Source organism: Mugil cephalus, chromosome 10 (assembly GCF_022458985.1).
Source record: "Mugil cephalus isolate CIBA_MC_2020 chromosome 10, CIBA_Mcephalus_1.1, whole genome shotgun sequence".
Classification (NCBI taxonomy): Eukaryota; Metazoa; Chordata; class Actinopteri; order Mugiliformes; family Mugilidae; genus Mugil; species Mugil cephalus.
Window position 1 is genome coordinate 17093609 of NC_061779.1, and position 27780 is coordinate 17121388.

A 27780-nucleotide genomic window follows, 5' to 3' on the forward strand; every position below is an offset into this window, starting at 1 on the left:
ATAAAATTATCTGCCACGTTCACAGAGTGCCAACTCCTGACGCTGACCCGACGCTCCCCCTGCAATGATCGTGTTTTTTGAGGAGCATACAGTAGTCTACATGTTTTATTCCCATTGAGGTATTGCAGCTTTTGCCCAAATCCTCTCTGCATGTCAAAGACTTAAAATATTCAGGGATTAAAACCGGTCAAAGACGACTCTCTGGGGCTTTCTGGATTTCTTTGGCGACCCAGAATGATCACCAGGTAATGATAATTAAGAAATATGAAAGGAATAATCGTCAGTAATGTAAAGTAATTTACATTACTTTTAATTCCGTCATTCATAGCAATGCGGCAGCCAGTCACATAAATGGCATCATTTATTTTAATTTTTCATTTGATTACTTGATTTTTTTTTCTCTTTCCATAGACCTTGTTTAAATAAACTGATTTATTATCAGCAAAATCTCCTTAAAGACTAAAAGTAAATAAATGCAGTCTCTGTCAGTGTTATACCGTTGGCTTTCTTTTTATATTGATATGATAAAGTAACAGTCAGCTAAAAATACAGGTGTTAAATAAATGTAGTGAAGTGAAATGTACAGACCAGTCAAAGCAGAACGTAGCATAAATTAAAATGCTCAAGTAAAGAGCGAGTGCATTAAGACTGTCCTGAAGTACTTGAGTGACGTTACTTTACCCAGCATCTTAGTTGTTGTGGTTCAACAGTGACCTTCTTCCAACTTTTCTGTAACTCATTTTCCCTTGGATTTATTTCATTACAGTGAGTGAGACAAACACAGCTGATCCAGTAGTTCCCTTTAATGGATGGACGCCCAGTCGTACCAGTTCACCTCAATGACACAAAGTACACAACCGTCACGTCTACAAGAAACACGGGAGAAGATAATAGCAATACATATTCATGTTGTTCCATGAACACTTATAGAACCAAAACCCAAGAAAACTAAAATACATCCGCGTTGAATTTGGTCTACAGCCACCACTTGCTTCACCATGCACACTGTGTCAGACAGGAGACACTAAACCGTTTCACATCTCTCGCTGGCAGCAGGATCTAGAAAATAAAGTGGACGTGTTGGTGACAGGAATCGGGGAGTTACTGTGTGAGGACGACGCCATCAAAAGTCATCTGAAGGGACGGCCTGGTTTTGTTTTGCTTTTATGAAAACTGTCACAAAGTCCAGTTTGGAGGGAAGTCTGGTTACAAAGAGGGGAAGGGCAGTGGTTACTAATGTCCTCTGATGGAGTTCAAGGCACCAGCACCACCCTCATGGTGTTGGTGTAGCCGGCGCCTGGGCGCCAGCCGGTCACAACAAGGGCAACATCACCAGACTTGAAGAATTTGCGGTGCTTGCCTACGAATAGTGGAAAGAAGGGCATTAGTAATAAAAAGGATGAAGCTCCCTGTTTAGACTTTCTATGACTGTAGATTGCCTTTGCTATTTAATACACCAGTAACATTTCTTAGACAGTTGACTTCTAGAGAAGGTCTGTGTATGTAACATAAGATGAATCCGTAACTCATGTATGTCTTCCAAAATCTCATATGTATATATAAATATAGTTCCTGTCTCTGATTACTACGACAGCCTCCTCCCCCAGTCTGGCCACTCCTTTGGCCAGGACTTTTAATGCCACTTGAAGTTTCATTTACACATAAATAATTCTCTTTACTTTTAAATTAATTTTTGCAAATATAAAAAAAAAAACAAAAAAAAACACTGGCACTCACCAACTTCCAGGGCAAAGTTGACGCGCAGGTCGACGTCCTCAGCCCAGACGTTGTTGGCAGGCTTGGTGTAGAGCACAGGGTAGACACCACGATACAGGTGAGACTGGCGGGCGGCCTGACCACAGCGGGTAACGGCAATGATGGGGGCCCGGGGCCTGTACCTCGCCAGCAAGTGAGCAGACCTGTTGAGAGTACCAAGTGACGTAATTTCCCCTTCTCAATTGAAAAGACAAACGTTTTCAGCAGTTGTAGAATCACATTATCATTCATGTGAAGTTGTGACTGCATAAAGCGAATGAACGTCAGTTCACTGTTTAGGCTTTTTTTAATTTTTAAGACTTTCAACTACTTGAAAATTTTTCTAAACTGGTGAGAGTGAACCATAACCTCACAGGAAAACCAAGACTATGAACTGAAAGAGGCTACAATGCTTCGTAGAGTTAAGGGCAGAAGCAGAGTTGATCACGCAAAGCAAGGGCATCCCTTCACATAGTCGTAGGACAGGAGAGGACGTATTAACATCCATACTAAGTATGCTGTAAAACCAGTTTATTTAAGCTGTTATCTTTAAGAACCCAGCTGACTGTTCTGTATCATGTGCTGAGAGGATGAACTCCCAAACGGATAGAGTTAAAATTAACTTGTAAAATGTCAGGGTTCAGTTCTCAAAAGGTCACGAGTGGAGCACAGATTTTAAAGTGCAGTGAAGGTTGGCACACTTCACACGAGCGGAGGCAGGAAGATGATATAATGCACAGTTTCTTCGCCCGCAGTGGGCGATGTGGAGGATAATATGACTCAGAGGTTTTACAGAGAACATCTGCTAGGGGCGTCGTGTTCTCGGAACCTCACCTGCCAGTCTTGGTGAGCACGATGATGGCGCTGGCGCAGCACTTGAAGGAAGCCTCGACCGTGCCGATGGCGACGGCCTCTGTGGGGTCACGGGTCAGGTGGGAGGTGCGACGCAGCTCCTCGAACATCTGCCTATGGAACATGGCTGCCTCAGCTTCACGGGCAATCTGTACACGTGAGAAGGAATATTACAGTGGTGTCACACAGCTAATTTTAACTTAGTTTGCATTTTCAAGGACTTAAGAATGAGGGCCGTTACCCTTAGTGCAGAGCTGTTCACACCTGAAAGCAGCACACTGCTGAGGCGCGAGGTTAAACAACAGCGGCAGCCATGATGTTCAGGGGCTGTTGCTGTTGCTGCAGATTCTCAGACACATGCTGACTGAGAAATACGATCACACTGTTAAAGCACAATGCAGAACACAGGAGGAGATGTTGTCTGGTAGCAGATGGATGGACTGATGCCACAGGGATACACAAGGCAAGTCGAACAAATACTAAACAGGCTGTTAGTAAAACCCGAGATTATACAAGTGATGTGCTCATGATGTCCTCACTGCTTTACATTTCATTCAATATGATCTAGAAAACTCACACCAGAAGGAAAACTGCATTTTCAGCCTGAACGTGTTCACGTTGAGGCTACTGCTGTAATTTTCTCACTGAACTGACTGAGAAGGTGTGCCCAAACATTCACTACTAAACAGAATATTTATCGTGTGAATTTGGGAGCTTTCATCAGCCAACATCAGCAGCCGAGACTCCCATGATTAAAGCACCACAAGCCTCGTATACCTCATACACTGACAGAGTTGACTGAATACACAAAGCCACTGTAGCTGCATCAAACAAATGATTCTCAAACCAAATAAACAAACCATGCCGATTACTATGTGTTTATATTGTGCACATGTGCTCTGAACAAGACATATGCTTACCATGTGCTGTGTGCGCACAGCCTCCAGGGGATAGTCTCCCTTGGCGGTCTCACCACTCAGCATGATGCAGTCATTCCCATCCAGGACGGCGTTGGCAACATCACTGGCCTCAGCGCGAGTGGGGCGGGGTTTCTTGGTCATGCTCTCCAACATCTTAATGTGAACAAAAGGACATTCGGTGTCATTTCATGTCTGTAAAGACTATTTTCCTTAGAAAAGGTTACCCTTACATGTGCTCTCCCGTACACATGCTATCACAGACCTGCGTGGCGCAGATGATGGGTTTGCCGATCCTGTTGCACCTGCCGGTCATCATCTTCTGGGCAATGAAGACCTTCTCTGTTGGGATTTCAATGCCAAGATCCCCACGGGCAACCATGATGCCATCACTGGCCTCCAGGATCTCATCAAATCTAACAGAAAACAAAACAATTAACAAAGAAACTAAGGCAGGTTCAGCCGCGGATGCTGGTAATCCACCCACCTACGCACACCCTCGTGGTTCTCCAGCTTGCTGATGATCTTGATGTCCTTGCCCTTCTCGCCCAGCACTTTCCTGACAGCGTGAACGTCGGCAGCCTTACGGATGAAGGAGGCGAAGACCATGTCAACACCCTGCTCCACGCCAAACTGCAGGTCCTGAATGTCCTTCTCAGACACAGCAGGCAAGTCAACGGCAGCTCCGGGCAGGTTGACGCCCTTCTTGCTGCCCAGCATACCGCCATTCTCGATGTTGCACACCAGGAAGTTGCTTCCTTTGGACACAAAACACAGGCAAATACAAGGTCAGTTTAACAGCTTTGTGTTCTAGGGCAAGAGAACATGTTACATTTTCAGTATTTCTATTCCAGGTAATTGAAAATTGGTAGCATGGTGAATAAGTGGGCTGCCAAAAACACAATGAAGACATCTGCAGACTCCACATCCGCTGGACTTGTGTGTAATGTGTAAATGTAGGAGTCGACATGTAGAACTAAGTCCTTCTATCATTAGGCACAAAAACAGACGGACAAGATGAGAACACCTGATGTGTTAGTGTGCTTACCGATTTCTTTAACAACAAGGGAAATCAGGCCATCATCCACGTAGATGTGACTTCCAGACTCCACAACCTTGGTGATGTTTTTGTAGTCAAGCCACAGAACTTTCTCGTCGCAGTTATCCTTGAACTGGTCGTCCAGGGTGAGCTTGATGGTTTCACCCTTCTTCAGCTCAACCTCAGCTGTGCCACTCTAAACGGGACAAGAAGAGAGTTGCTTCGGGAAAACCTCCAGACAGTTGTTTATTGTCCATAAATCAAAAAAAAAAGAAAAAAAAAAAAAGAATGGCCTCATTAGAGCTTCGGTAATTTGGCAAGTACTCACGCCCTTGATAAGTCCGGTCCTGATTTCTGGTCCCTTGGTGTCCAGAGCGATGGCCACAGGTCTGTAGTCAACAGATCCTGCCACAAAGCTCTCAGTCGCATCACGGACATTCTTGATGGTCTCAGCATGGTACTGTATAATAATTAACAAATGTGATTATTCTGAAAACCCCTTTGTGAATCTATCACTGCATAACAAGAAAGATATGGATTTCTAATTCTTAATGATGTGGGTTATTTAAATAGAAATAATCTGTAAAACTGTCGAATTCTCCAAACTAAAACGATGTTAGTACAAGAACATGTGGACAAACCTTGTCACACAGATAGCATTGGTTACATAACTATGTGAAGTGAGAATTGCAAGACAACTGCAACTCATTTTTAGCATGATGTTCAGTCTCACTGTACATAAAAAGACAACACAAGAACAGGTGTGTCAAATAACAAACAACTCTTTCTGATTTCCAACCTAATGTCACGTATATAACTGACATTTACATGGATGCATTTACTTATATTTGATGAAAATAAAAAAAATAAAACAAAGTGAGAAATGAAAACTGTTATGTGGATACTGTCTCCTGTCCTTGCTCGAACACTGCGGCCTCTCTACATGCCTCCTGGTCGTGCTGTTGCTGTGAGGGCGACTCCTATTTATAGCTGCGCTGACAACTGACACACCAATGAGACAGAGGTCAAATTTATTTTTCCCTTCTCCAAACAAATCAGATATTCACCTTGTTGTGACTTTCCGGAGCTATGATCACGACCTGAGTTAAAATTGAGACATTTCTTCCATTTGCCAGCGTTGAGCTACGACTCTCAGCAACTGGAATGCTGCTTTGATTTGAGCGACATTGAAAAACAACACTTCACTTAACCTTTTGGGATTCAAATGTTAACGTGGGTGTTCGTACAACAGCTGATGGCGGATTTCATGGCTCATCCACTCAGGTGACAGTGAAAAGGGAAAAGAGGCATGACTTTTAAAGGCGAGGGGTCAGTAGTTTAAGGTCGGCCAAAGAACTGGCCGCAATGCAGCTGGCTCACAAGCTACAACATGGACCCGGCAGTGAAGGAGCAAGTACGAGCTGATAGATCACATTACAAAAAAAGTTACCAGGCCACAAGAGTAATGTCACACTGCCTGCTGCTGCTGCTGCTGCTGCTGTAAGGGGTGAATCCTCATTTACTGATAGGCTTGCAGGGGTTCAATGAAACTGCTGCTGCTCTGTTCAGTCTGGATTCAAACTCTCAGTCTTGTTACATTGTTAGAAATGCCCTTATCTGTGATGTTACAGCAGGTCAGATGAAAGTTGTTGGTGAAGCGTCTGCTTTGACATTATCATTTTCAGCTTATGGGATCAAAATTTCACGCATTTCTCATCCTTAACTCACTTCATGTGTTCCGTGAGAGAAGTTCATTCTTGCAATGTTCATCCCAGACTTGATCATTTCCTTGGCCATCTCCACAGACCGGGAGGCAGGTCCTGAATCGGGACAGTACGTGAATAGATAAAGACACAGTGGCTAAATGGCATTTACTGCTAGGTAAACGTTTCAAACATTAATCATTGGATTATTAGTGTAAAGAGAGCAGATTAATGGGCCTGGGCAATGTGTCTGACCGATTGTGCAGACGATGCCGGTGTTGCGAGACACGGTCGGTTCGGAGTCGATGTCCAGCAGGCACAAGTGCTCAAGGAAGGTGTCTGCCATGGCAGCGTGCAGCTGCTGGCCGCTCAGGATGGAAGAGCCTGCATCCTTTGCCTTCGACATGACTGGATCTGTGTCTTTAGAAAAGTCTTATGAAGACAGAGAAAGAAACAAGACAGATGACCAATGAGTGCCTATTGACATCAACAAAAATGGTGTAACACAGTAGCTTTTCACAGCCAAGACGAAGTTACATAGACAATGAAATGTCACGAAACAATGTGGCAGCCAACTCAGACAGTACGTATGAACACAAACTGAATGGAAAGTGTGGATTACTTTTAAGCCTCTTGCAGCAGCGACCACAGTCAGTGGCTGCTTTACTGGACCCTCTCACATTCCAACAGAAGTTTATGTGCAGCCAAAGAAGAGGAGCAAGAAGGGTCTCTATGTATAGAAGCTAATAAACTCTCAACAAAAGTCTTCTTGAAATATAAATTTCCCCAAAGAAAATATAAAAAAATAAAAATGCTATTCATTGTTTACCCAGGACACTTAGTCACATAGTCAGTTGAGTTCCTATGATATCATTAATTTAAGATGATATAAAACTTTCTTGAACGCAGTGTTAAAGCTGCACAAAATTATAAATAGAAGAACTGTACACAAATTAGTCAGAGAGTGACAGAGTTTAGTTTTCACAGACTAACTGCAAACTGGCACAGCAGATAGCATATTAGTATATTTTAAATATCCTCTAACTATGAACATATAGTTCAGTCTACTTCCTGTGACTCACCTACTGGGTGAACTTTGCAGGGACCAAGGCGGTGACGGTCGGAGCCGGAGCGACACGTTTTATTCCTTAAACTGACCGGGACTACTTTCCTGAGGGACCACCACCCGGCAACACAAAATATAGGGCGCGACAGTCGAGGCAAAAGTCGCTGTTTGAAGAGCCAGAAGGAGGTACATTCCCCCACCATTTATACGCACTTTATTTAAAGCCCTGTGTTCCGGTAAACTAACAGACGGTTGTCAATTCTTAGTTATTCAAGTTATGTATGGCGCACGTGCCAGATTTGTTGGCCTGGCCAATCACAGAGCTCTGCGCTGGTAATTAAACATGAACTTGACATCAGCAACAGTTAATGGTGATTTATTCATGCTAAAATCATAAAGATCAAGGAACCTAATAAGGACATAAAGTGGCTGGTGATGCTACTTTTAAAATATACTATGAATTTATCTTATCTCACCTTATTCTGCTCATATGATCTATCACCACATTTTTATTTTTATTATTATTATTATTTCTTATTCATTCGAAGGACCATTGAGTGACTCAGTCATATGATATATTGCAACTCTAGATGTAGCCTACCTACACTTTTTTATATATAGGTATACTGTATATATAAATATAAATAGATACTTGTGACCTCTGGCCTTTGACCACCACCCTTTATCCCACTTAAACTCTCTCTTACACAAACCTGTAGCCTTATGTTTACTTCAAGTCAGCAAAATCTGTAAATGAGGCAAATGGAAAAAAAATATGATCAGTCAACTGTCTTCATGTGGTGGGGTAAAGAACTACAAGAGCCAACACTTGATCTGGCCCTTTTAAGTTTCTCTTTGACAATCCCGTCCATAATCTTCTAGTATTAATCATATTGATACCGTACACTCAACATTCAGAATGGCAGACAGGTCAGGTGAGTTTGTGCACTGTACTTCTATGTCAGCAATTCATTTTATGGATGCTCAATAATCTTCAAATGACAGTATTGTCATTTGAAGATAACGTTCATCCTATTTGTGTGTGTGCATGTATGTACATACTTATGCATTCATTAAATGGTCTATGAGCTCAGCGGGGATGTTGGAGTTTCTGCAGCTCCAGTAGCTGTCAGTGTTATAGGGAAGGTGCAGTCAAGCTGAAAATTATGACAGCTGACGAGTTGATAGCAACAATATATTTTTGCACATTTAATATCAAACTGCTTATAAATATATATGTGTTGTTCACTTTGTGTTCTTTTTTAAGCTCAACCATAAAGCTGCAGATAAAATGTCCAGAGAGTGTAAAACAGGTTATTAAAGATGGAATCTCTGTAAGTGTTTGTGATCTTCAGAGCTGTTTAATAAGGTGCACATTAGGAATCACTGCTGAATATTCTCACAGAGTGAAACACGTAGATAACTCTGACTGCAAAATGACCCTAACTGATGGAAAGCTGGCTTAATTAGAGAAAATCCACAGATTTGATTGTTAAAGACGGAATATAAAGTTCCACATGAGACATTTGTATATAAATAACTGTGTGTTAAATGTACCAACTGTCTCAGCTGGTGCAAAGTGTTGGGCCCAAAATCAAAGAAGATTCGAAGTAGTGTCTTCACACAGCGAAACCAAGTGTACTCAAAATATAAATTAAAAAAAGAATCAGCTCAGAAAATCTAAGTATCCATTTAACTCATACAGAAAACATCTATAGTTCAGTGAGTCACACTGAGACACATGACTGACTCTCTCTCTCTCAACATCTCAGCAGCAGCTCTCTCTTGTGGACGACCAGCTGAACTGTCATAGACTTTTTTTTCTGTCATGTGCATATAAAATGATACTGCGAATTAGCGATTAACTGATTTCTTTCACCTCATTTCCTGATGAATTCTCAGTGTTGCACGTTTGCTCTCATCAACAGGTGCAGCAGGTCAGCAAAAAAGGAGCGGCTGGGAAATCTGATCTTCACAGTGAACCTGTGTGTTTTATCTTGCAGGCTTAGCAGATAAAAAAAACCTGAGAGTTATGATATAACAGTAGATGTATAAAATCAGATTGTGGGTGGATGCAACACAAAAGTGCAACATTTAAATCAATAGCCCTGCAGCAAATAATCCCTTTGTGGTGCTCATGATGTTCTGCCGACACTGTCTGACACTGGTTGACTCAGCTGAGCAGGAACTGCCGATGTGTTTGTCTTCGGTTGCTTTATATTCTGCATTGTTCACAAACAGCCGTGAACACGGCTGTATTTAGAATGAAGTTCAGAGATTTGTGATATTGTGCCCATCCCCTATAAATACACTAACACCCACGCATGTCTAAGTGGATTACCCTGAGAAAAGCACTTGTTAAGAGAAGACCTGCACAGATGTATGCAGTCCTGGAAGTGTCTAATCTGACCAGACTGCAGAGCAGCAGGCGACTGCTAACAAGGGTAACTGCCGATTAAGGTCAGGCTGCAACACTGCAGACAGACAGGAAGACTAATAAATGCCAAACATCACCCGTGCAGCCATCCTTCAAGTCTGCCAGCAGGGATCTTTGTTCTTATCGGGATCTCAAACAGCCAGACTTTCCAAGAGTCTGGAGGATGCTATGATACATGGGGCTGTTCGGTTAATCTCTTTTAATAAGGACACTGTAATAAATGACCACACACAAGAGTTGACACGGGATACTAAGAGACAAGGGCTGCATAAAGCGCCGCACGAAAACATTGGTCTCCTCTCTCTGGACCGGGTTCAGCTGATCAGTCTCTGCAGCCAGTCACGTGACCCAGAAGTCAGACTGAACATGTGGGACTTCCTGCTGTTCAAAGCAGAGGGCGAGAGGACGGCTAAACCCAGAGAGCAAGCTGAGCAATCCAACAGGAATATTCACTTCTAACTTATCTAATTAAGTCTAATTAGCTATTTTTAAATGTTTATTCTCTTGAAATATGTGGAGGCTCATAAAGCAAAGGTAAGGGTTTTATTTTGTGCCTTATTGTTAACACAGCTTTACGAGACAAACATTTTGATTTAAAGTTTTGTTTACTCAAATTTAGTTAAACTGATGAAGCTGCCGGTTTTGTCTCCAGCATCGTGTTTAATTGTTTCAGTCACGGGGGAGTAGAGAAGAGCTAAAGAACTGAACACATGGTGAGTGTATCCAAACAACCCCCCTGGGTTTATGCAAAATTATTATGCGGAGAAAGTTTGGATTGTCTTGGACAAAGACATTGTGGGTGACTGTGATAGATTTCACTATTCTACTGAACAATTAATTAATTGGTAGACGAACTGATGATGAATTTATTGTGTGCAGTAGATGCTCTGTTGAAAACTACAACATGGTTATCTGACTGTTGGGGTGAACAGGAGGAACAAATGAACCGCGTGAATTAGACGATCTTTTGATTAACAGCTTTTCCCATCGACTCCACAGGAGACTGAGTGGCAGCGGTGGACGGAGAGTCTGAGTGATGAGGACAGCGACTCAGACGAGATCCCGTACGGAAACCAAGTAAACATCCAATTCAGTTTTTCTACGAGACCCTGTAGTGTCTGAAATAACATCTCAGCAACACAAAGACCTAAAGTGAAGGAGTTGTTGCACATCTAGATACAATATAAAGGCACAATTTATGATATGCCTACTGGATCTTTTGGCTTTGTCAATGTGAAGCTGTTTTTAAGCGATTTCCAACATGATCGTGTGGATGTATGGGCAGATACAGGCACATTGTAATACAGGTCTTCATTGATGTATGTGTCTAAAATTATCCATAAACAAGCAATTTAAAAAATGGCTATACATGCATAAAATACTGGATCCTCCCATGACATGATGGGACTAATAGCCCCCGTCTGAGCTATTGTTGAAAGAAAATGTGTGAGTGGTTTAATCCCCCGCCCCCCCGTCTAGACCATAAGGTAGTGTATCAGTGTTTGTCTTGGCAGGAGAGCTGTGCCACTGACCTGTGTCACCACCCCCAGCTTGACGCAGACATTGAAGCAGTCAGGACTTTGTATTCAGTCTCTGCAGTCTCTGTCAGGTGAATGTCTTTTTCTTCGTCATGGTCTTTGAATGAAAGGATCCCTGACAACTTTTCTTTTTCTATCTTTTCCGGTAGGGAGTACGGCTCCATTGATGATGTGGATGTTGACTTAAACATCAATGTCGGCTTTTTGGAAGTAAGTTACATTTACGTTACTCACAGCTGTGATGCACAGTTTACATATACTTGTTAGGGGTTCACACATACAGTGTAACAGCAGCACTGAGGGTTTTATACAATATTCCAAAATCATCATCCACATCCGAGTAGCTTCTTCAGGAAGCTCTTCCCGCCGGTCTCTAAGAAGTGAGGAAGCTACTCGGATGAGTGGTGAAACGCTTTCTCAAGTCTCTAAGTGTCCAGTTGTCTGGAAGACTGAGAACCTTCACATATGCATGTTTGGTTGATTTAATCTGTTGTGAAATAAAGACAGATATAATATGGTGAAAACACACCATATTTTTAACTGAATGCATCTTAACAATCAGCTTCTACCACTTTGGTGCTTGGATGCTAGACCAAAAACAGTACAGTTATGAAGGTGGATTCATCTTGTGAGGGCAGGTCACATATTTCCAGTTAACCTGAAATATGGACTTTTGGGATGGTAGTTTGCCAATACTGCCAATACTGCACCTCAAAACTCCCTCTGTTGTGTGGATATTGTTGTGTTATTACCAGAACATGCAGTCACATCCGAGACGTAACTTTCTGTCTGACACTTTGATATTGTCCGGATGATTTCTGGAGTAATATTGTTCCCTCTGTTCTTGGGGGTAAGATAAGGCACAATCTGATGAACATGTCTTTATTTATAATTCATCCATTATCTGTTGGAGTTGCACTCTGTTCCAAGTGTCACTGTGTGAGAGATGGGGTACACCCTGGACATGATACTAGTGTATCATATTGCCACCATAGTACACTCTGAAAAGTGTATTTGTGTAATAGTTAAAGTAGTGTAATGTTTTGCACAAGTCTTTTCTGCTTTAGTCATGGCAGTGTACTTGAAATTATGCTTATTCTTGTTCAAGTCAAAGCGTGTGAGTTAAGTTTCTTAACATTTCGTTTATTTGTGTGCCTGATGTCAGGCCTTTTTTTTTTTTTTTGGCCAAATGTCTTTTTTATGTAGTTAGTTTTTATTTAGTTTAAAGGAATTTCTCCCTCATTTGATTAATATACTGAACATTGTCTTCAAACACACTTAAGCTACACTACAATTGCTCCTTTGGGTCAAGAAATGTCAATGTGTCATGTTCTGTGTTTAGCACTGACGACTCCCAGTGAGAAGGTCCGGGTTCAAGTCCAGCTTGGACCTTTCTGGATGGCGTTTACATGTTCTGTTAGGTTGATTCTAACACACCATAAATAGACACTTTATTCGTCTCTAGGCGTGAGTGTGCATGGTTGTCTGTCTCTGTGTTAGCCCTGTGTCAGACTGACGACCTGTCCAGGGTGAACCCGATGACTGTAAACGCTACCTTTCCTGAAACCATACTTTTAGGTTGTTAAGCAACAGCATTTACAAATAACTGAGTTGCAAACATTAAAAACTTCTAAGGGGATGAGCCTTAAATTTAAGTTGAATTAATGTAAACTGTTGATTTCAGATTATTAAAATGTATCTGACTCAAATTAATTGTTAACCTAACTTGCAAACTTAAGTTGAAAAAACTTAATTAAATTGTGTGTTACCAATTGAAGTAATTTTTTTTAAGTTGGTCCAACAATTTTCTTTTTTTCCATGTAAGACAAGTAACCATTTGCACTCAAATGCATGTCTATGGCCCGTTTAGAATCACTGCTTGACCTAACGAGCATGTCTTTGGACTGTGGGAGGTTGGAGTACCTGAAGAAAACACACACAAGCATTGAACTCAGCTTAGATAAAAACCAGATGACCATCAGGCTCAAGTGCTTTTGCCATTTGTTGTGGTACAAACATATCGTATTTACACAAGAAGCCAACCCCGTATATTTTGTGTCAAGCATGGTGTCTGTGAATATAAACTTCAGAGCACAACTGCACATTATTTGTCATAATGACACATCCATGAATGGGACATTTGTACCTGCTGCATGTGAAAACACTGTCTGGTGTCCACAGGAGAAAACAGCTGAAGCTTGGAAGATTAATAGATCCGAGCCCATCGTTATTCGCCTCCACTTTTCTGTGTCTCAGTACCTGGATGGACCTGGTGAGCACCGACAATGCTTCTGCAAACAAAGTTCACCTTAAATCAACACCTGACTAAGTGATGTTTCTCATCACAGCACCGTCGGTGGAGGTCTTTCAGCCGTCTAACACGGATCAGTTCAGTTTAGGGAAACAACTGCAGACGTGAGTGTTGACACTTTAAATCCATAATGCTGTTCAGGGATCCACGATCCACCTGCTGCTCGCACAATCACCAACTACTGAATTCTGTTCCCCAGTATTCTCTCGGTCTTCATATCTCGTGAGTGGAAGCACTTGACGAATGAGAACACGGTGGTCCGACAGAAGAGGAGACACAGCTGGTTCAGACCCAGTGGAACCATCAAGAAATTCCGTGCGAGACTCAACATCTGGCTACCGCAGTCGAAGTACGAGGCAAACTAGTGACAGCTGGTTAACTCACGATGGAAACTGCCATCAGATGTGTATATATTCACTTCTTCTTTGTAATGAACAGGCCATGTGAGCACCAGCAACCACCTGCCAGGAGCAGGATCATTTTACCATCACTGAAACTGAGCCGTCTCACAAATCATACAACTTCCTACACCATCAAGAATCCAGCCGGAGAGCTCTTCACGTACACACCCAGTGGAAAAGTAAGGATGCTCTCTAAATTCCACATGAGATTTATTCCTGCTTCTTAAAGTTTTAACAGAGTCGTGTCCCTTCCTCCACAGAGGGTGATGGTCTCCACTGTCAAATCATCGGCGCAGCTCAGCACCAAACAGCTGTTGGAGATGCTCTTCGCCTCCCAGGCCATAGCGCACTGCAAGACAACACCAACTCTGCAGCACGGCTTCTTGGTTCAGGTAAAGCCTGGTCCTGATGTGACAGGGAGGGAGCTGAAATGTTTTACCGCGTGAATAAGAAGTTGCTTTTCAAACAAGTAAAAAGGCACATTTGTTGTAGATGAATAAAATTGGCGGAAGTCAGTAACTATTCTTACAGGTAAGGCTGCTCTGAGTGCAGCTCAAAAAGTAGAAAAAAAAACACACAAAATAGCATCTTTATGATTTTACACACGATCTTAATAGTGAAACAAAAGTTTCAAATTCCTTTCTTGGACTTTTATTCAGAAATTGTTAATATTGTAGAAAAAAAATGTCTTTGTAACATATTGCCAGATAGTTTAACAAACTATTTCAGCAATTTTAAGTTTAAAGTCTCTGGTTTTAACAGATTGTAAAACAGAATAAAAGCTAATTACTTTTTCCACTGTGTCTACAGATAATGAGGTACGCCGAGCAGAGAATCCCAACTCTCAGCGAATACTGTGTTGTTTGTGACGAGCGGCATTTGTTTCAGAATGGCCCCATGCTCAAGGTACGAACTCTTACAAAGAAATCAATGGAATAATAAAATAAATTAAATGACTGTGAATACAACGTCAGGTTTGTCGTTTGTGTGCTTGCAGCCGGCAGTTTGCACCAGAGAGCTGTGTGTGTTCTCCTACTATACGCTGGGAGTCATGTCTGGAGCGACAGAAGAAGTCGCCACCGGTGCAGAGGTTGGTCCTGGTGCACGCTGTGATCCCGGTGCAGGAGTTGAGTATTTCTAGTAATCTCTGCTCTTGCAGGTGATCGACCTGTTGGTAGCCATGTGCAGAGCCGCCCTTCAGTCTTCACGCAAGAGTCTCATTTTTGAACCGTACCCTGCTGTTGTTGATCCAAACAACCCCAAATCTCTGGCTTTCAGTCCGAAGGTATCAGATGAACCAAGGTTTTTACTGAGATGAATTGTACTGGACTGTTAGGTGTGTTGATCATACGTTTTTACTTTTGTCATGACAGAGAAAGAGCTACGACAGGCTGCAGAAAGCTCTGGACAGTGTCCTGTTAGTCAGGAGGACGGCACAGGTGACTGACTTTAGATCAAATACCGCACTTCAACATTCACATTTGATTGTTCTGCCTGAAAATAAACTGCTGTGTGTTAACCATGAGGGTTGCGTTAATTGTATTAGATGATTAAATTGTGTTTTATCTCATCCAGGGTCCATATTCTGAGATGAAGAAGCAGATGGACAAAATAGACCCCCTCGCTCATCCCTTACTACAGTGGTGAGAGACACACACTGAACTTGCATATATATTATAATCAGGTGTCATTAAAATCAGTGTGTATTTATATTCATCTCCAGTTTGTTTGTATGTTTGACAACAGGATCTTGGCGAGCAATAGATCTCACATTGTCAAACTTCCAGTGAACAAGGTATGCCGCTGTCTAAATCTGATTTAACATTTAAAATATATTCTTCCATTTTTTATATATATATATATTGCTCTCCTGTTTGTTTTTATCCCTTTGCACAACAGCAACTCAAGTTTATGCACACGCCGCATCAGTTCCTGCTGATCAGCAGCGCTCCATCCAAAGAGGCTTCTTTTCGAGCCGCCAGGAAACTTTATGGCAGCACCTTTGCTTTCCAGTGAGTCTGACCTGAGCATTTTGAGAGTTTTATATGAGACTTGCATATCAGCACTTACAGGCAAACATGAGCCCTGCTTTATTTGTTTATGCTTTTATTTCCTTTCAGCGGGTCCCACATTGAAAACTGGCACTCCATTCTGAGAAATGGGCTGGTTAATGCCTCTTACACAAAACTACAGGTAGAAGTCTTACAGCATTTCTATTTTCTTTGATTCCCTTTATGTAATTCTAAAGATTTTACAGTCACTTTTTCCCTTCTTCTTTTCTATTCAAGCTTCATGGAGCTGCATATGGGAAAGGCATCTATTTGAGCCCTATTTCAAACATATCTTTTGGATATTCTGGTAAAAATACACCCTTTGACATTGTTTCTTCTGACATTGTGCCAGTGCTTATTCAGTCTAACGTGTTTTTAAAACCTCTCCTCATCCTCTGTTTCCAGAGATGGGTAAAAGTCAGCACCAGATACCAACCAAAGAAGAACTCCTGCAGAAATACGACAGAGTAAACAAAATCAAACAGGTCAGGTTCTTGTTCGCATTTCTCCCACCTCCTCATGGAAACACACTAAAAATGTGTCATCATCTCATCCTCTGTTCTCTTATTGCTTTAGGAACAGCCGGGGGAGGCCAGGTTTCTGCAAAGCAGCAACCTAAACTGCATTACACTGTGTGAAGGTAAATATGAGCTAGAAGACAGGGTCTCAAAGAGTCATTGTTTCACAACGTGACGTTTCCATAAAAAGATATGTGTGTGATAACAGTGATAACTTCCAAAGACCTTCAAAAACATGGAAACATTTGGGTGTGTCCAGTGTCCGACCATGTGTGCACGCGTTTCCTCTTTGTGTGAGTAAAATACAAATAATTCCCCCTACTCAGTGCAGTCAGAAATCCCTGCACTATATTTCAGTTGTCTGCAATAGTCTGCTCTTTGTCTTCCTCAGGTATGAAAATGGTCAGGTGGGAGACGTCGACATTAACACTCAGGAAGAGAAAATCCAGAGGGAAATATTACAAGTAATGGCTTCAAAACCATGCTGAGAAAACCAGTCATACACTTCTTTACTATTTCATATCATAAACAACCACTGACTGAGAATAGTTTATTTATTTATATATTTTGATGCTGAAATATATTAAATTAGGCATCTTCTGGTTTGACAGCATGAAACAATCCCTGATATTAAACTCAGAAGCTTTTGTTTCAGTGAAACGCACTCACTCAAGTGGAAGAAAAAAGACTGTTCTGTTATTGGGGGCAATGTTATAAATCTGGTCTGCTGCATCATGTAAAAGCTCCTCTGCCTTATGTCCTATTTTACAGTCTGTTGCACTCTCTAATCTGGGTCTGCCCAGTCTCACAACATTGTGCTACATGGGTGTATTTTGTAACTGTTTTGTAATTTTTAAATAAATTTGTACCACTAATTTTGATCAACAGTTTGGGCTGCATTTTTACTTGTTTTCCTTCAACACGTTGCAGATACCAATTCCCTTCAAGTGAAATGTCTGTGTCGTTGGTATAATGTGTGTGTCCTACCACAAGATGGGGACATAACGGGGAGCCTTCTCAGTATTAACACACTGGGGAGAGGTAAATGAGCCGTGCTGTAAAAGTGCTCTGTTGCAAGACCTGCATTGAAAATGTTGTTTAATAAGGAGGGTCAGTTATGCTGTATCTGGGAAATATACTTCAAGTCTACCAGAGCGACTGCTACACTATCACACAACATTTTATTATTCCTCATGCTCTAGTTGTTGAACTCATTTTGAACTGTTTTGCATACAACCACAACCAAGTGGTTGTTTATTGTGATTATTTCTGCAAACTAGTTTCTCTTGTAATTAACCTTTCTACAAATTCTGAAAAAGTTAGAAACACCATCACAAATACTCGAGAGATACTTGAGATTAGTGGGACCTAAGGAGGACAAATGCTAAGCATCATCTTTGAACAAGAAGAAGTAGTTTTTGAAAAAAAAAAAAAAAAGTTGTCCTCATGTCCTCATATGAGGAGACAGGGATAAGCATAAATAAACAAGTTACAGGCATAAAATTTGATGAGGTTTTGTACCACTTTTGTCCTGTTTTCTAAGCATCTGGTGGTAAGCGTCCACTTACGAGGACAACAGGTTTAAATGAAGCAGAATAAGAAGCTGCCACAAACCTAAAACCTAATGTCCCCATATGAGGACACAGGGTCTCAGGAGGTTAAGTTCATAATTGGGTAAATGTACTTTTACATTCTCCCGTTGCAAACTCAGAGCCTTTAAAACCCCATAATTTTTGCTCTTTAACAATTGTACCTCAAATGTGTGTAAGTGGAGACGTCTAGGTGGCCATGTATTATTATAGTGTGAACACATTCCCAGCATGGGTCACAGTTGCAGTCTCCTCTCATGAACACAAAAACAAAATAGAGAGTTATTTCAGCACATGCGTCTGCCAGCGTTCATCTGACTGCAGCCACTGTCGAAATACGTAACTAACATTCTCTGACATAAATTGACAACATATGTAAACAGCGTAATTTGCTGTGAACAATGTCAATCCCCCTGAGGTCCACATGCTCGTGCTCATTGTTCCCGGTGAATAACATGGGGTGCGTATCGTCCCGTGAAGCAGAAGTGCACCATTATAACAGTATACTGGTTCCATATGAGCCCTGCAGCTGCCTCCTGACCCCCTCCTTTAGACGAGCTTCTTTCCCCAAAGAGACAAAAAACAACAACAGTGTTTCAGTCTGGATGTGGAGTTATGTTTTTTTTTTTTCTTCTTCTTTGGTCGAGGTGGTCTTGCAAATATAAGCAGCTTCGAGGCATGACTGTCCTTGTACGTGTTATTTCTTCAAAGGAGGCACAACTTGAGTAACATTTTCTGGGTCAGCCCAGCAGGCGGTGTACTGAAGGGAGGAGAACTGTGAAGTTGCTGTAATAGCCCAAAGGAAGACATTTCTCAGCACCATATGGTCCAGTGATGATAGCGTGGAGAGGAGATTGTCTTAAAACTCGTGATCTAGTGTATGTTGTAATAATTATTTCTAATATTTCCTTGTTGCATTTATCAGAGTGACACTGTTGTTTGGTCAGATGTCTATGAAATGGCCTGTTGAGAAAGTCAAGAAATAACCAAAAGTGTAATTCTGTAAATAATTATTTCAACTGCATGCCTTGTTAAATCTCCTTAACTCGTGCTAATTCATCCATATGATTCAAGCAACCACACAGTCAAATAAACCAAACGCTCAGCCCTTAAGCCTTCAACAATGCAACAACTAGAGAGTGTGACAGATATTATTAAATGAGGCGAAATGTCGCATGTGCCTTTAAGAGCTCTATGTCCCACTCTACATGGATCTCTCTGAGCCTCATATGTGTTTGTTGGCATCAGCTGTCCTCAGTGCTGAATAGAGCAAGGACATCTTTTCCTTCACATCAGTGGGATTAGAGGAAGAAATGCCCCTTCATTCTGCTGGCTGTCATCTTAGTGCTCAGAAGATAAAACGGAAATGCAGCACAGAAAGGAGGACTGAGAGTAGATGAAGTGACAAGTTTGGATTACAAAGCTAAAATAATCTTCGGGTTCTTAAACTAAATAAAGAAGAAACGTGCTTCAGATCAGAGAAATGCAAATAATCCAATGATGCAGACTTAGAAACAGCAATCTTTACTGTTACTTTATTGCTTTCTGAACAATGACTTAACCCAGGGGTCAGACGAAGAGTTCAAATGCTGCACACAGCACTATAATGGAACATCAGCCTACTTCATTCACTCCTTCTTCGCATTCTTCATCTCCAAAAGCTGGCCAGAGCAACTTGAGGAGAATCAGCCGCACCGAGGACAGCAGCCTCTATCCGATCCCGGGCCTTGCAGCCGACATCCTGCACATGCGAGTAAAAGACGGAAGCAAGATCCGCAATTTACTGCGATTTGCAACGGCTCGCATGCAAGGGGACGGGAGAGACAGCACCGGGACGTCACTGAGACAGGTGGTCTTCACTGGCTCAGGTAGGGCAGTCACAAAGACCATTACCTGCGTGGAGATCCTGAAACGTAAAGTGGAGGGGCTGCACCAGGTGTCCAAGCTGTACTACAAGACAGTGAAAGAGGTCTGGGAGAGTCCCCAGCAGGGAGCACCAGGCATGACCATGGATAGGACAGTTGCTGCCATCTGTATCCTTCTCTCTAAAGACCCTCTGGATCCCCACGAGCCTGGATACCAGCCCCCACAGATCCTCTGTGTTCCCACAGAGGGTGTGGAGAGACACGGAGGTCTGTTCAGGACAGCTCCCTCCTCACAGCACACGGCCAAGAGACTCTGTCTGGATGACTGGAGTGTATGTCCTCACTGAATGTAGTATTTCATGGAAAATCTTACATGAGGCTTGTTGATAGATACGTTTATTGAGTATATTAGCAGCAGGAAGCAATATGTCTATATTTTACCCTCTTTTTACTACTAAATTAATCAAAAATCTCTTAATTTATAACCTACAATACTGTACATTTAATATTGTACCACATTCATATATATATTATGATCAATATTACTGTAAATAGTTACGGTGGCACATTTATATTAATATTATGATGGGTTGTTCTGTTACAAAATATCTGAAAAGTGCTAAAACAATAATCTGTATATAGATCTTATATCTGCTCTGTTTTCTACTTTGGGAAATAATGTATGTACATGAACACAGATAATAAATACATAAAATAAAGATGTCATAGAAATGCATCAGAGGTTTCCTGTGTTGGAAAGTATGTCAATTTAAATAAATGAAGAAAAGAGGCAGTTCAAATCTGTAAAATTTTTAACTCTTGACTATCTAACAAACAGAATCAGGTGGCAACTAATTTTGAACCAAGTCGATAGATATTGTAAAAGATACGAGAGATATTTAAGTTATATAATCACACACAGTCCAGTTATTTCCTTATAGGGCGGTGTTGTAAAGTATTATGTTTGAGGTACAAATTACTTCCTCAACCTGTCTGTGGAGCAGGACAGCAGAGACAGCAGTCTGCCACTAAACAAGCTGCTCTTCCTGACTATGCCGTTGTGTAGGTGGTGGACATTGTTCATGATGGACCAGATTTTGTTCGAAGTCCTAGTATCTACAACTGATGTCAGGGACTCTTCCCCTTCTGTGTCACTTTGTCTAGCGTGAATGGCCTGTGTAAATCTCTTCCTAACACAACATGGCCAAGCACCTCCTTTGATATTGCTTAGCGTGCAGAGTGCCTATTAGTGTACCTATAAGCAAGGCTATGTCACATTTTCATACACAGGATAATTCACATTTATGTATGAAAGCATTTAATTATTGGGCTTTATAATATTCTAAAAAAAAACTATATCTTGTGAGTACGGAAAGTCAATGATAATTAATATAGTAACTTTAACTTGCCATAAAATGTCATAAACAAAAGGACTGACACTTTGCGGTTACTAAAGACAAGTCTGAACCTGTGGGTCAAGGTTAGAAAATGATATCAATGAACTGCAGTTCGCACATGCGCAGTAGGGCGGAGCGTACGTGACGGGCTAACAGGGGCTAACCGGAGCTAACAGCACTAGTTTCCTCCTCCTGCTGCCAAATCTTGCCGGTCCGTGTTGCTGACTGTCCCGCATCATGTTCAGAGCTGCCGTCCGACTCTCGGTCTCCGGTGTCCGGAGCTTAACCCGCACGCAACCAGGGTCCCAAGGTATGTGTTTATCCTTTCATCGCATTTAGACTATACATATTTTTATGTTAGGTTGAACGAGCCGGGCGGAGTTGTAACGGAAACCTAACGTGACACATTGCGGTTGCCGCACAGGCTAAGCTAACTAGGTTAGTCGATGTTGCTTTCATTTATTAATACATTGTGCACAGTTACACATTTTAATGTTTCAGTCGGGTTCTGTATGTGTCCATTTAACTCGGCCATTACCAAGTTTCCCAGAGCGTTTGGTGCCGTTAAAACGCCCCGGTGTGTGGCTCAGCGGTGCCCGTGTCCTTGTCATGACCCGGTGTAGAGGCTTCGTCTGGGGCCCTGTGATTGTGCCGCTGATGCTACTTGCTAACATGCTACCTAGGCTGGATGACTGAAGTGCAGTGTTCAGCCAAGCAGTCTTGAGTATCTAGACAGTAGAAGGCAGTGATAATAACAGGTCTTAGATCTTAAGGTTATTTTTTGTAGCATTAGCTTTGTCTATTTTTAAGTGTAAGGAGGTTAAATAACATGATAAGTGTTACAGTGTTCATTTAAATGATCCCCAGCTAAATTGATCAAATGCTCTGACATTTAAAAATAACCCAAGTACGTTTGACCTGAGCGTCAGAGTGTTTCAGTCTGCTACGTGCAGTTGGCAGTAGGTCATGGTAGGTAAGGTAGGTAGGTCATATCAGACTCTGGCAATCATCCAGCTGCATTACCAGACACCATTTGTCCTTTTCTACATTTCGCAGTGGAGCTATATCCTTGGCTGCACTTGTCCTTCAACATTATTCAACACTAGGCGCCACTGTAGTAACTTGTTATTACTCCTGGTGGGTTGATGATATGAAATTTGTTTTTGTTCTGCAGCTGTCTTGGCCTCGAGGTGTTACTCTCATGGGAAGCAAGAGACGGACGAGGAGTTTGACGCCAGATGGGTCACTTATTTCAACAAGCAAGACATTGACGCATGGGAACTGAGAAAAGGTACGTCTGTCGATGACAATATTGCTAACTGGGGGACCTAAAACGAAACACTGAGGATTAACACGTCACGTTGACATTACTTCCTGGTATAAGGAAGTTGATTTCAGTTCAATGAGTATTTATCTTGAGTCAACAGCAGGGGTTTGTCAATTATTGGAGATTTGGTTTGACTTGCATTTGTAGCAAATCACTGACTGGAATTTTCTTATGGCAAGTTTGGATTAAACAAATTAGTTAATTGCTGTTGTTAAACAGTTTAATTTGTTAGATTATTCATTAGAATATATTTATGTTTTTTAAAAATGCATATTGTGGTACATTAACCCCTTGACATTCCTGTAATTGCTGCTTAAATGCATATGCAAGATCAATTTAAAGCTGTTCTTGGACTGTAAAAAAGGTTTTGACCTCTTTGAAAGTTAAATCTCAGAATTTACAGCCAGAATCTGTGTAATCACACTGAGTAAAAGGAGTTTGAATACACCGAAAAAAAAGGATTTTCCGATTTTAAATTTTAAAATAATGCTATTTTTTCTAAGGAAAGTCAAAACTGTGCCATTTGGAGACCGCTGGTAACCAATATATCATGATCGTGGGCTCTAATGAAAGGTTGCACCTACACACCTCGTGCTTTGGTGGCATAAAATGCGCCCCCTGTAACTGTACATGACTGGTCATTCTGGGAAGAAACTCTTCCCACCAACCTGCATATTGTTGTTTTTGAAAATTCATTAGCTATGCAGCTATGTATACAGTTGTCTATTGGGTCAAAAGAGGTGTCAATCGAAGGTTCAGAGATCAGAGCTATTTTGAAATGGTGGTGTGGCTAATACATGCAATCCAACTGAATTTACAATGGAGAATATGGGGAACATATGCGGTTTTAACAGAGGTTCTAAACGTTGGCTGCAGTTCATATTGTGACATTATAGATCAAAGGCTTAGTGTGGACTGATTATTTTACTGGAGGACATTTACTGGACCCACGGCAATGTAACAGGACCATTTACCATTTACATACTGCCAGGGCCAAGTTTAAATACCAATTCTATTCTGTTATGTGATTTTTTTTACCCAAGTTTCAGTGTAGATAAAACAATACCTTTATTTATATATATGTATGTATGTGTATATATATATATATATATATATATATATATACACACACCTTATTTTATGGAGGCTTCATATGCTTTAATACAACACAGTATGTTATGTCATTCAAAACAGAAACCGTGTAATCAAGCAATAAGGATATAAAACAAAAGCACTTGTCAGGGTAACGTATCAGTGTCGTCTTCCGCTATTTGATGTTTCAGAGACGTTTCAGGTCTGTGGTTTGATGCAGAGCCATAGTCAGAAGAGCCCTTTTATGGTTATGATGATGGTTAAAGCCAGTCGTGGTGATCAACGCTGTGATACCTTTCTAATAAAACTCACTCTGACTGTGGTGTAAAGGTCACTTCTGACATGAGCAGCACACATTTTTGTTTTTATCTAGGGTGCATTCACACTAGGCAATGATGCCGTGCCCAGCCACATTTGCACCCTAAATCTGGATTCTGTGGCAAGTGTGAGTGCAAATGTACCTTGCTTTCGTACGGTACATTTCCGTGGCTCGGTATGGTTAAAAGAGGTGCACTCAAGCACGTTACACTTGATCAGTGGTCACGCATACGCACAAGCGCTGTTCAGTACGTGACACGAGGAATGTAACCATGTAAGCGTGACGTATAAAGCAACCAACCATCCGTCCGCAACAACAATGGCAGCAGCAAAGGGTTCACGTTGGTCAGTGTTCGATAGAGATGTGGGCAGCAGATGGCATTCAGCAACAACGTCTGGACAAGACGCATAAAAATTGTGCTGCTGTAACCGCGTATAAATAACAGTCACTTTATGATGTCACACTACACCTATGCCCTATAACAACGTGACGTATGTGTCAACTGGCACTAGTATGAGTGTGGAAGAAGTATGAGGAAATAAGCACAACAGAGGATTTGACTCGACTTTCAGGAAAGGGAAAATTTAGAAAAGGCTCATTATCAGGCGATGTGACAGAAACCTGGGGAGATGGCTCAGTAGACAGTCCTTGTTACCTAAGTGTAGCAGGTCATGTTGGTGTCCTATATTGTGTCTATTATTGTCTATGTATCATGAGAAAACTAAAGGTTTATTATACACATTTTCTTCTCATTACTTCATGATTTCCCAACCCATATGCCTCTATGGGTCCACTGACTTCTAATGGAAATATAAACCTTTGAAACATGGCTTACACATATAGTTTTTGCATTTAAGAAGTAATTTCCTAAAACTGTTGCTTGTAAGAAGTGTTTGCAAACAGAACTCTAAATGGTGAATATATGTGTGTATGGTGACTATTTTTGCCCCCAGGGTGATTAGTTGGTGACCAACTCAAAATAGACTGAAGAACATGTGTCTGTGTGGCTCATGGTTCATTATGTCAGGCTGCTTTTTAGTGAGGCTGATTTACTTTTGTTTTTTTTTGGTTTCCTTTCAGCGTATTTTACCCATCTTTCAAACAACAAATAAAAGCTTGTTGTGAAGTGCATTCTTCTAAAGTGTTAATTCTGTGTTTCAGGGATGAACACATTGATCGGGTATGACCTGGTCCCGGAGCCAAAGATCCTTGAGGCTGCACTGAGAGCCTGTCGGAGATTAGATGACATGGCCAGCGCTATCCGAATTTTGGAAGCCGTCAAGGTGAGAAGAAAAGCACGTTGAGGAGTGTTGCCAGCCAGGATCTTTTTTGTTGGTAGTAAGAAATTAACGATTGACTGGGTTTTACCATTTATTTCCTCAGGACAAATCCGGCCCTCATAAAGACATCTACCCGTACGTGATCCAGGAGCTGCAGCCGGTATTGAAGGAGCTCGGTATCTCTACACCCGAAGAGCTCGGCATTGACAAAGTGTAGAAGAACAGGTACTAAAATCCTCATCTATTGTTTTTTTGTTGTTTTTTTTCCTCTCACTGTTGTGTGTAATAAATGGCTAATTGTCTAATTGAAATATTGTTTGTTTCTTACAGATCTAACCACAGTGGATACACCCAGGACATACAGCCCTTGTACTTACATGTTTTCCTTACCATGCGTGTGATATTTAATTTGGCCTTTATTAAGTTCTTTTGCTTGTAAAATATTGATGAACATAATAAAGGAGAATATATCTTTAACTGTCACAAGTATATTGGAATATTTTATTAGTTCAAGTGCATATTGAAGCAATACATCATGATAGGTTGCTTAAACTCAGAGCAGAGCATCACCAAATGGTACATGTTGTCCAGTTGTGTCCAGATCTTCTTGTAAGACTCACATTCTGCCACCAGGGAGCAGCATTTTCGCATGAATGTAAAGTTCATTCTACTGTACTCAGTCTGCATTACATCTGTTTTCATTTCAGGGAAACTTAACGTGATGGTAAAATAAACTTGTTCAAACTGCAACCGGTGTAATTTTATTCTGAACAAATATATGAAACATTACATATATATATATAATTTTTTTTTTAATTATTTTTTTTTCTTTTATCTTTTCTTTATGGACTAGGCCAGGAAACTATTTAAATATATGGCCATTTTCATATGAAAGAAAACTTCTCTAGTGTGTATCAAAAGTAAAAATTGCATGTAGTATTTTAAATCATACAGATTTTTTAAAATCAGTCTTAAACTGTACAACACTGTGACCCCAAATTGCTGATTATTTTTATATTTTCATCAAAAACACACTGGTGACATAAATTAACATGTTGTATATTTCAAGTATTCGCTCTTTTGTCCCTGTTGAGTATCTCGGTAGAAAAATGAGACAATCTAATGTGCAAAGACTTGGCCGTATTTGTACAGATGACTTGATAAAAACATGCTTCGGCTAATTGAGATTCTTTCTACATCTTAGTGGCTGTAAATTATAGGGAAACCCCTACAGCACAAATAAATCCCCTTCTAGCAGGAAAAACTGAGATGACTGTTGATACCTGTCGGCTGTATTTTTCTGCGTTTGTACATATTTAGCTGTATTTTTATGAGTCATTTTTAGGGCCGAAGACAGTTTTTATTATCATCATGCACCGATCAGCCACTACATTAAAATCACTGACAGGAGAAGTAAATATCATCGACCATCTTGTGATAATTCAATGTTCAGCTGGTAAAATTTTAGGCCTGGCATTTGTGTGGTTGTTGCTTGGACGTGTAGCACCAACCTAGACCAGACCAGACACCCCCACCCTCAGAGGGCCCGTGTCCATACTCTGATGGGTCACAACTGTATTGGAGGCACAAGGTAGACCTACACAATATCAGGAAGGTGATTTTAATGTTGTGGCTGATCGGTGTATTTCACAAGAGGATTTTATAATGTCAGGTATTTGTGACCACGTAGGTCAGGTAATACAGTCATGTATAATGTTTTAATTGTCTGTTTTGTATTTTAGGTAATAAAAAAGTTCACATCTTGTCCGTGAGCGCTGCTTCAGGTGACTGCTGGATTGTGACTCAAATCCTAATTTAGTTTCGTCCCTGAACTCGCTCAGTCTAAACCAAGTGAGAACAAATTCTTGTCAGGATTTCTCTCACATCCCGTCATCAATCAGCTCATGTCAACAGCGTGCGCTTTGGGCTTTTAATAGATGAATGGGAGGACCTGTAGCCACTGATTCCGCTGATTCCCGTGAAAGCAGAGTAGCAATCACACGGAAAACGTTGCTTCTCAGAATAGAAACACATTGGATGTTTACCAAGGGGGAAGGTAGTGCTATTCGAGTCAGACGTCTTAGCTTCCTGGTGAGAAACCTATTTCTCCAGTTTGAACTGCTTTAATTCGTCCTTCTGTTCACAAGTAACTGCGTTGGACTGGTTCTTGGAAAGCGGCTCATATTCATTTTCAACACGCACACTACAATCACATGTTGCTGCCAGCTTAATTAACATATCTTGGAAATGTTGAATAAACACTGAACCAGATAACAGACTTGACTTCATTTATTTACATTTTAAATAGAAGGACAAATACAGA

General features: G+C 41.2%; 4 protein-coding genes across 4 annotated transcripts; 3 read left to right on the forward strand and 1 right to left on the reverse strand.

The window, feature by feature from the left end:
• Positions 1–788: 788 nt before the first annotated feature.
• LOC125014881 (pyruvate kinase PKM-like) lies at positions 789–7550 on the reverse strand. The gene is made up of 11 exons (XM_047596406.1): positions 7349–7550; positions 6522–6698; positions 6292–6383; positions 4892–5023; positions 4573–4759; positions 4012–4282; positions 3790–3940; positions 3528–3680; positions 2590–2756; positions 1738–1919; positions 789–1360 (listed from the first exon to the last, which is right to left on the reverse strand). Exons 1-11 carry the CDS (start codon positions 7533–7535, stop codon positions 1254–1256), a joined length of 1806 nt encoding a protein of 601 aa, XP_047452362.1. The 5' UTR covers positions 7536–7550; the 3' UTR covers positions 789–1253.
• A 2623-nt stretch (positions 7551–10173) lies between these two features.
• LOC125015098 (protein mono-ADP-ribosyltransferase PARP6-like) lies at positions 10174–17469 on the forward strand. Its single transcript, XM_047596759.1, has 23 exons — positions 10174–10303; positions 10422–10482; positions 10769–10846; positions 11284–11378; positions 11457–11517; positions 13489–13579; positions 13656–13722; positions 13818–13967; positions 14057–14198; positions 14280–14411; positions 14830–14925; positions 15017–15109; positions 15179–15304; positions 15393–15458; positions 15595–15662; positions 15766–15814; positions 15919–16031; positions 16140–16212; positions 16308–16377; positions 16476–16555; positions 16647–16710; positions 16797–16881; positions 16980–17469. The coding sequence occupies exons 2-23, from the start codon at positions 10480–10482 to the stop codon at positions 17074–17076; spliced, it is 1899 nt and encodes a 632-aa protein (XP_047452715.1). The 5' UTR covers positions 10174–10303; positions 10422–10479; the 3' UTR covers positions 17077–17469.
• A 1957-nt stretch (positions 17470–19426) lies between these two features.
• On the forward strand, positions 19427–20731 carry rpp25a (ribonuclease P and MRP subunit p25, a). Its single transcript, XM_047596898.1, has one exon. It carries the CDS (start codon positions 19784–19786, stop codon positions 20387–20389), a length of 606 nt encoding a protein of 201 aa, XP_047452854.1. The 5' UTR covers positions 19427–19783; the 3' UTR covers positions 20390–20731.
• Positions 20732–21581: 850 nt separating this feature from the next.
• Positions 21582–26207, forward strand: LOC125015509 (cytochrome c oxidase subunit 5A, mitochondrial). The gene is made up of 5 exons (XM_047597449.1): positions 21582–21749; positions 22614–22730; positions 25339–25460; positions 25561–25682; positions 25788–26207. Exons 1-4 carry the CDS (start codon positions 21677–21679, stop codon positions 25672–25674), a joined length of 426 nt encoding a protein of 141 aa, XP_047453405.1. The 5' UTR covers positions 21582–21676; the 3' UTR covers positions 25675–25682; positions 25788–26207.
• Positions 26208–27780: the final 1573 nt, after the last annotated feature.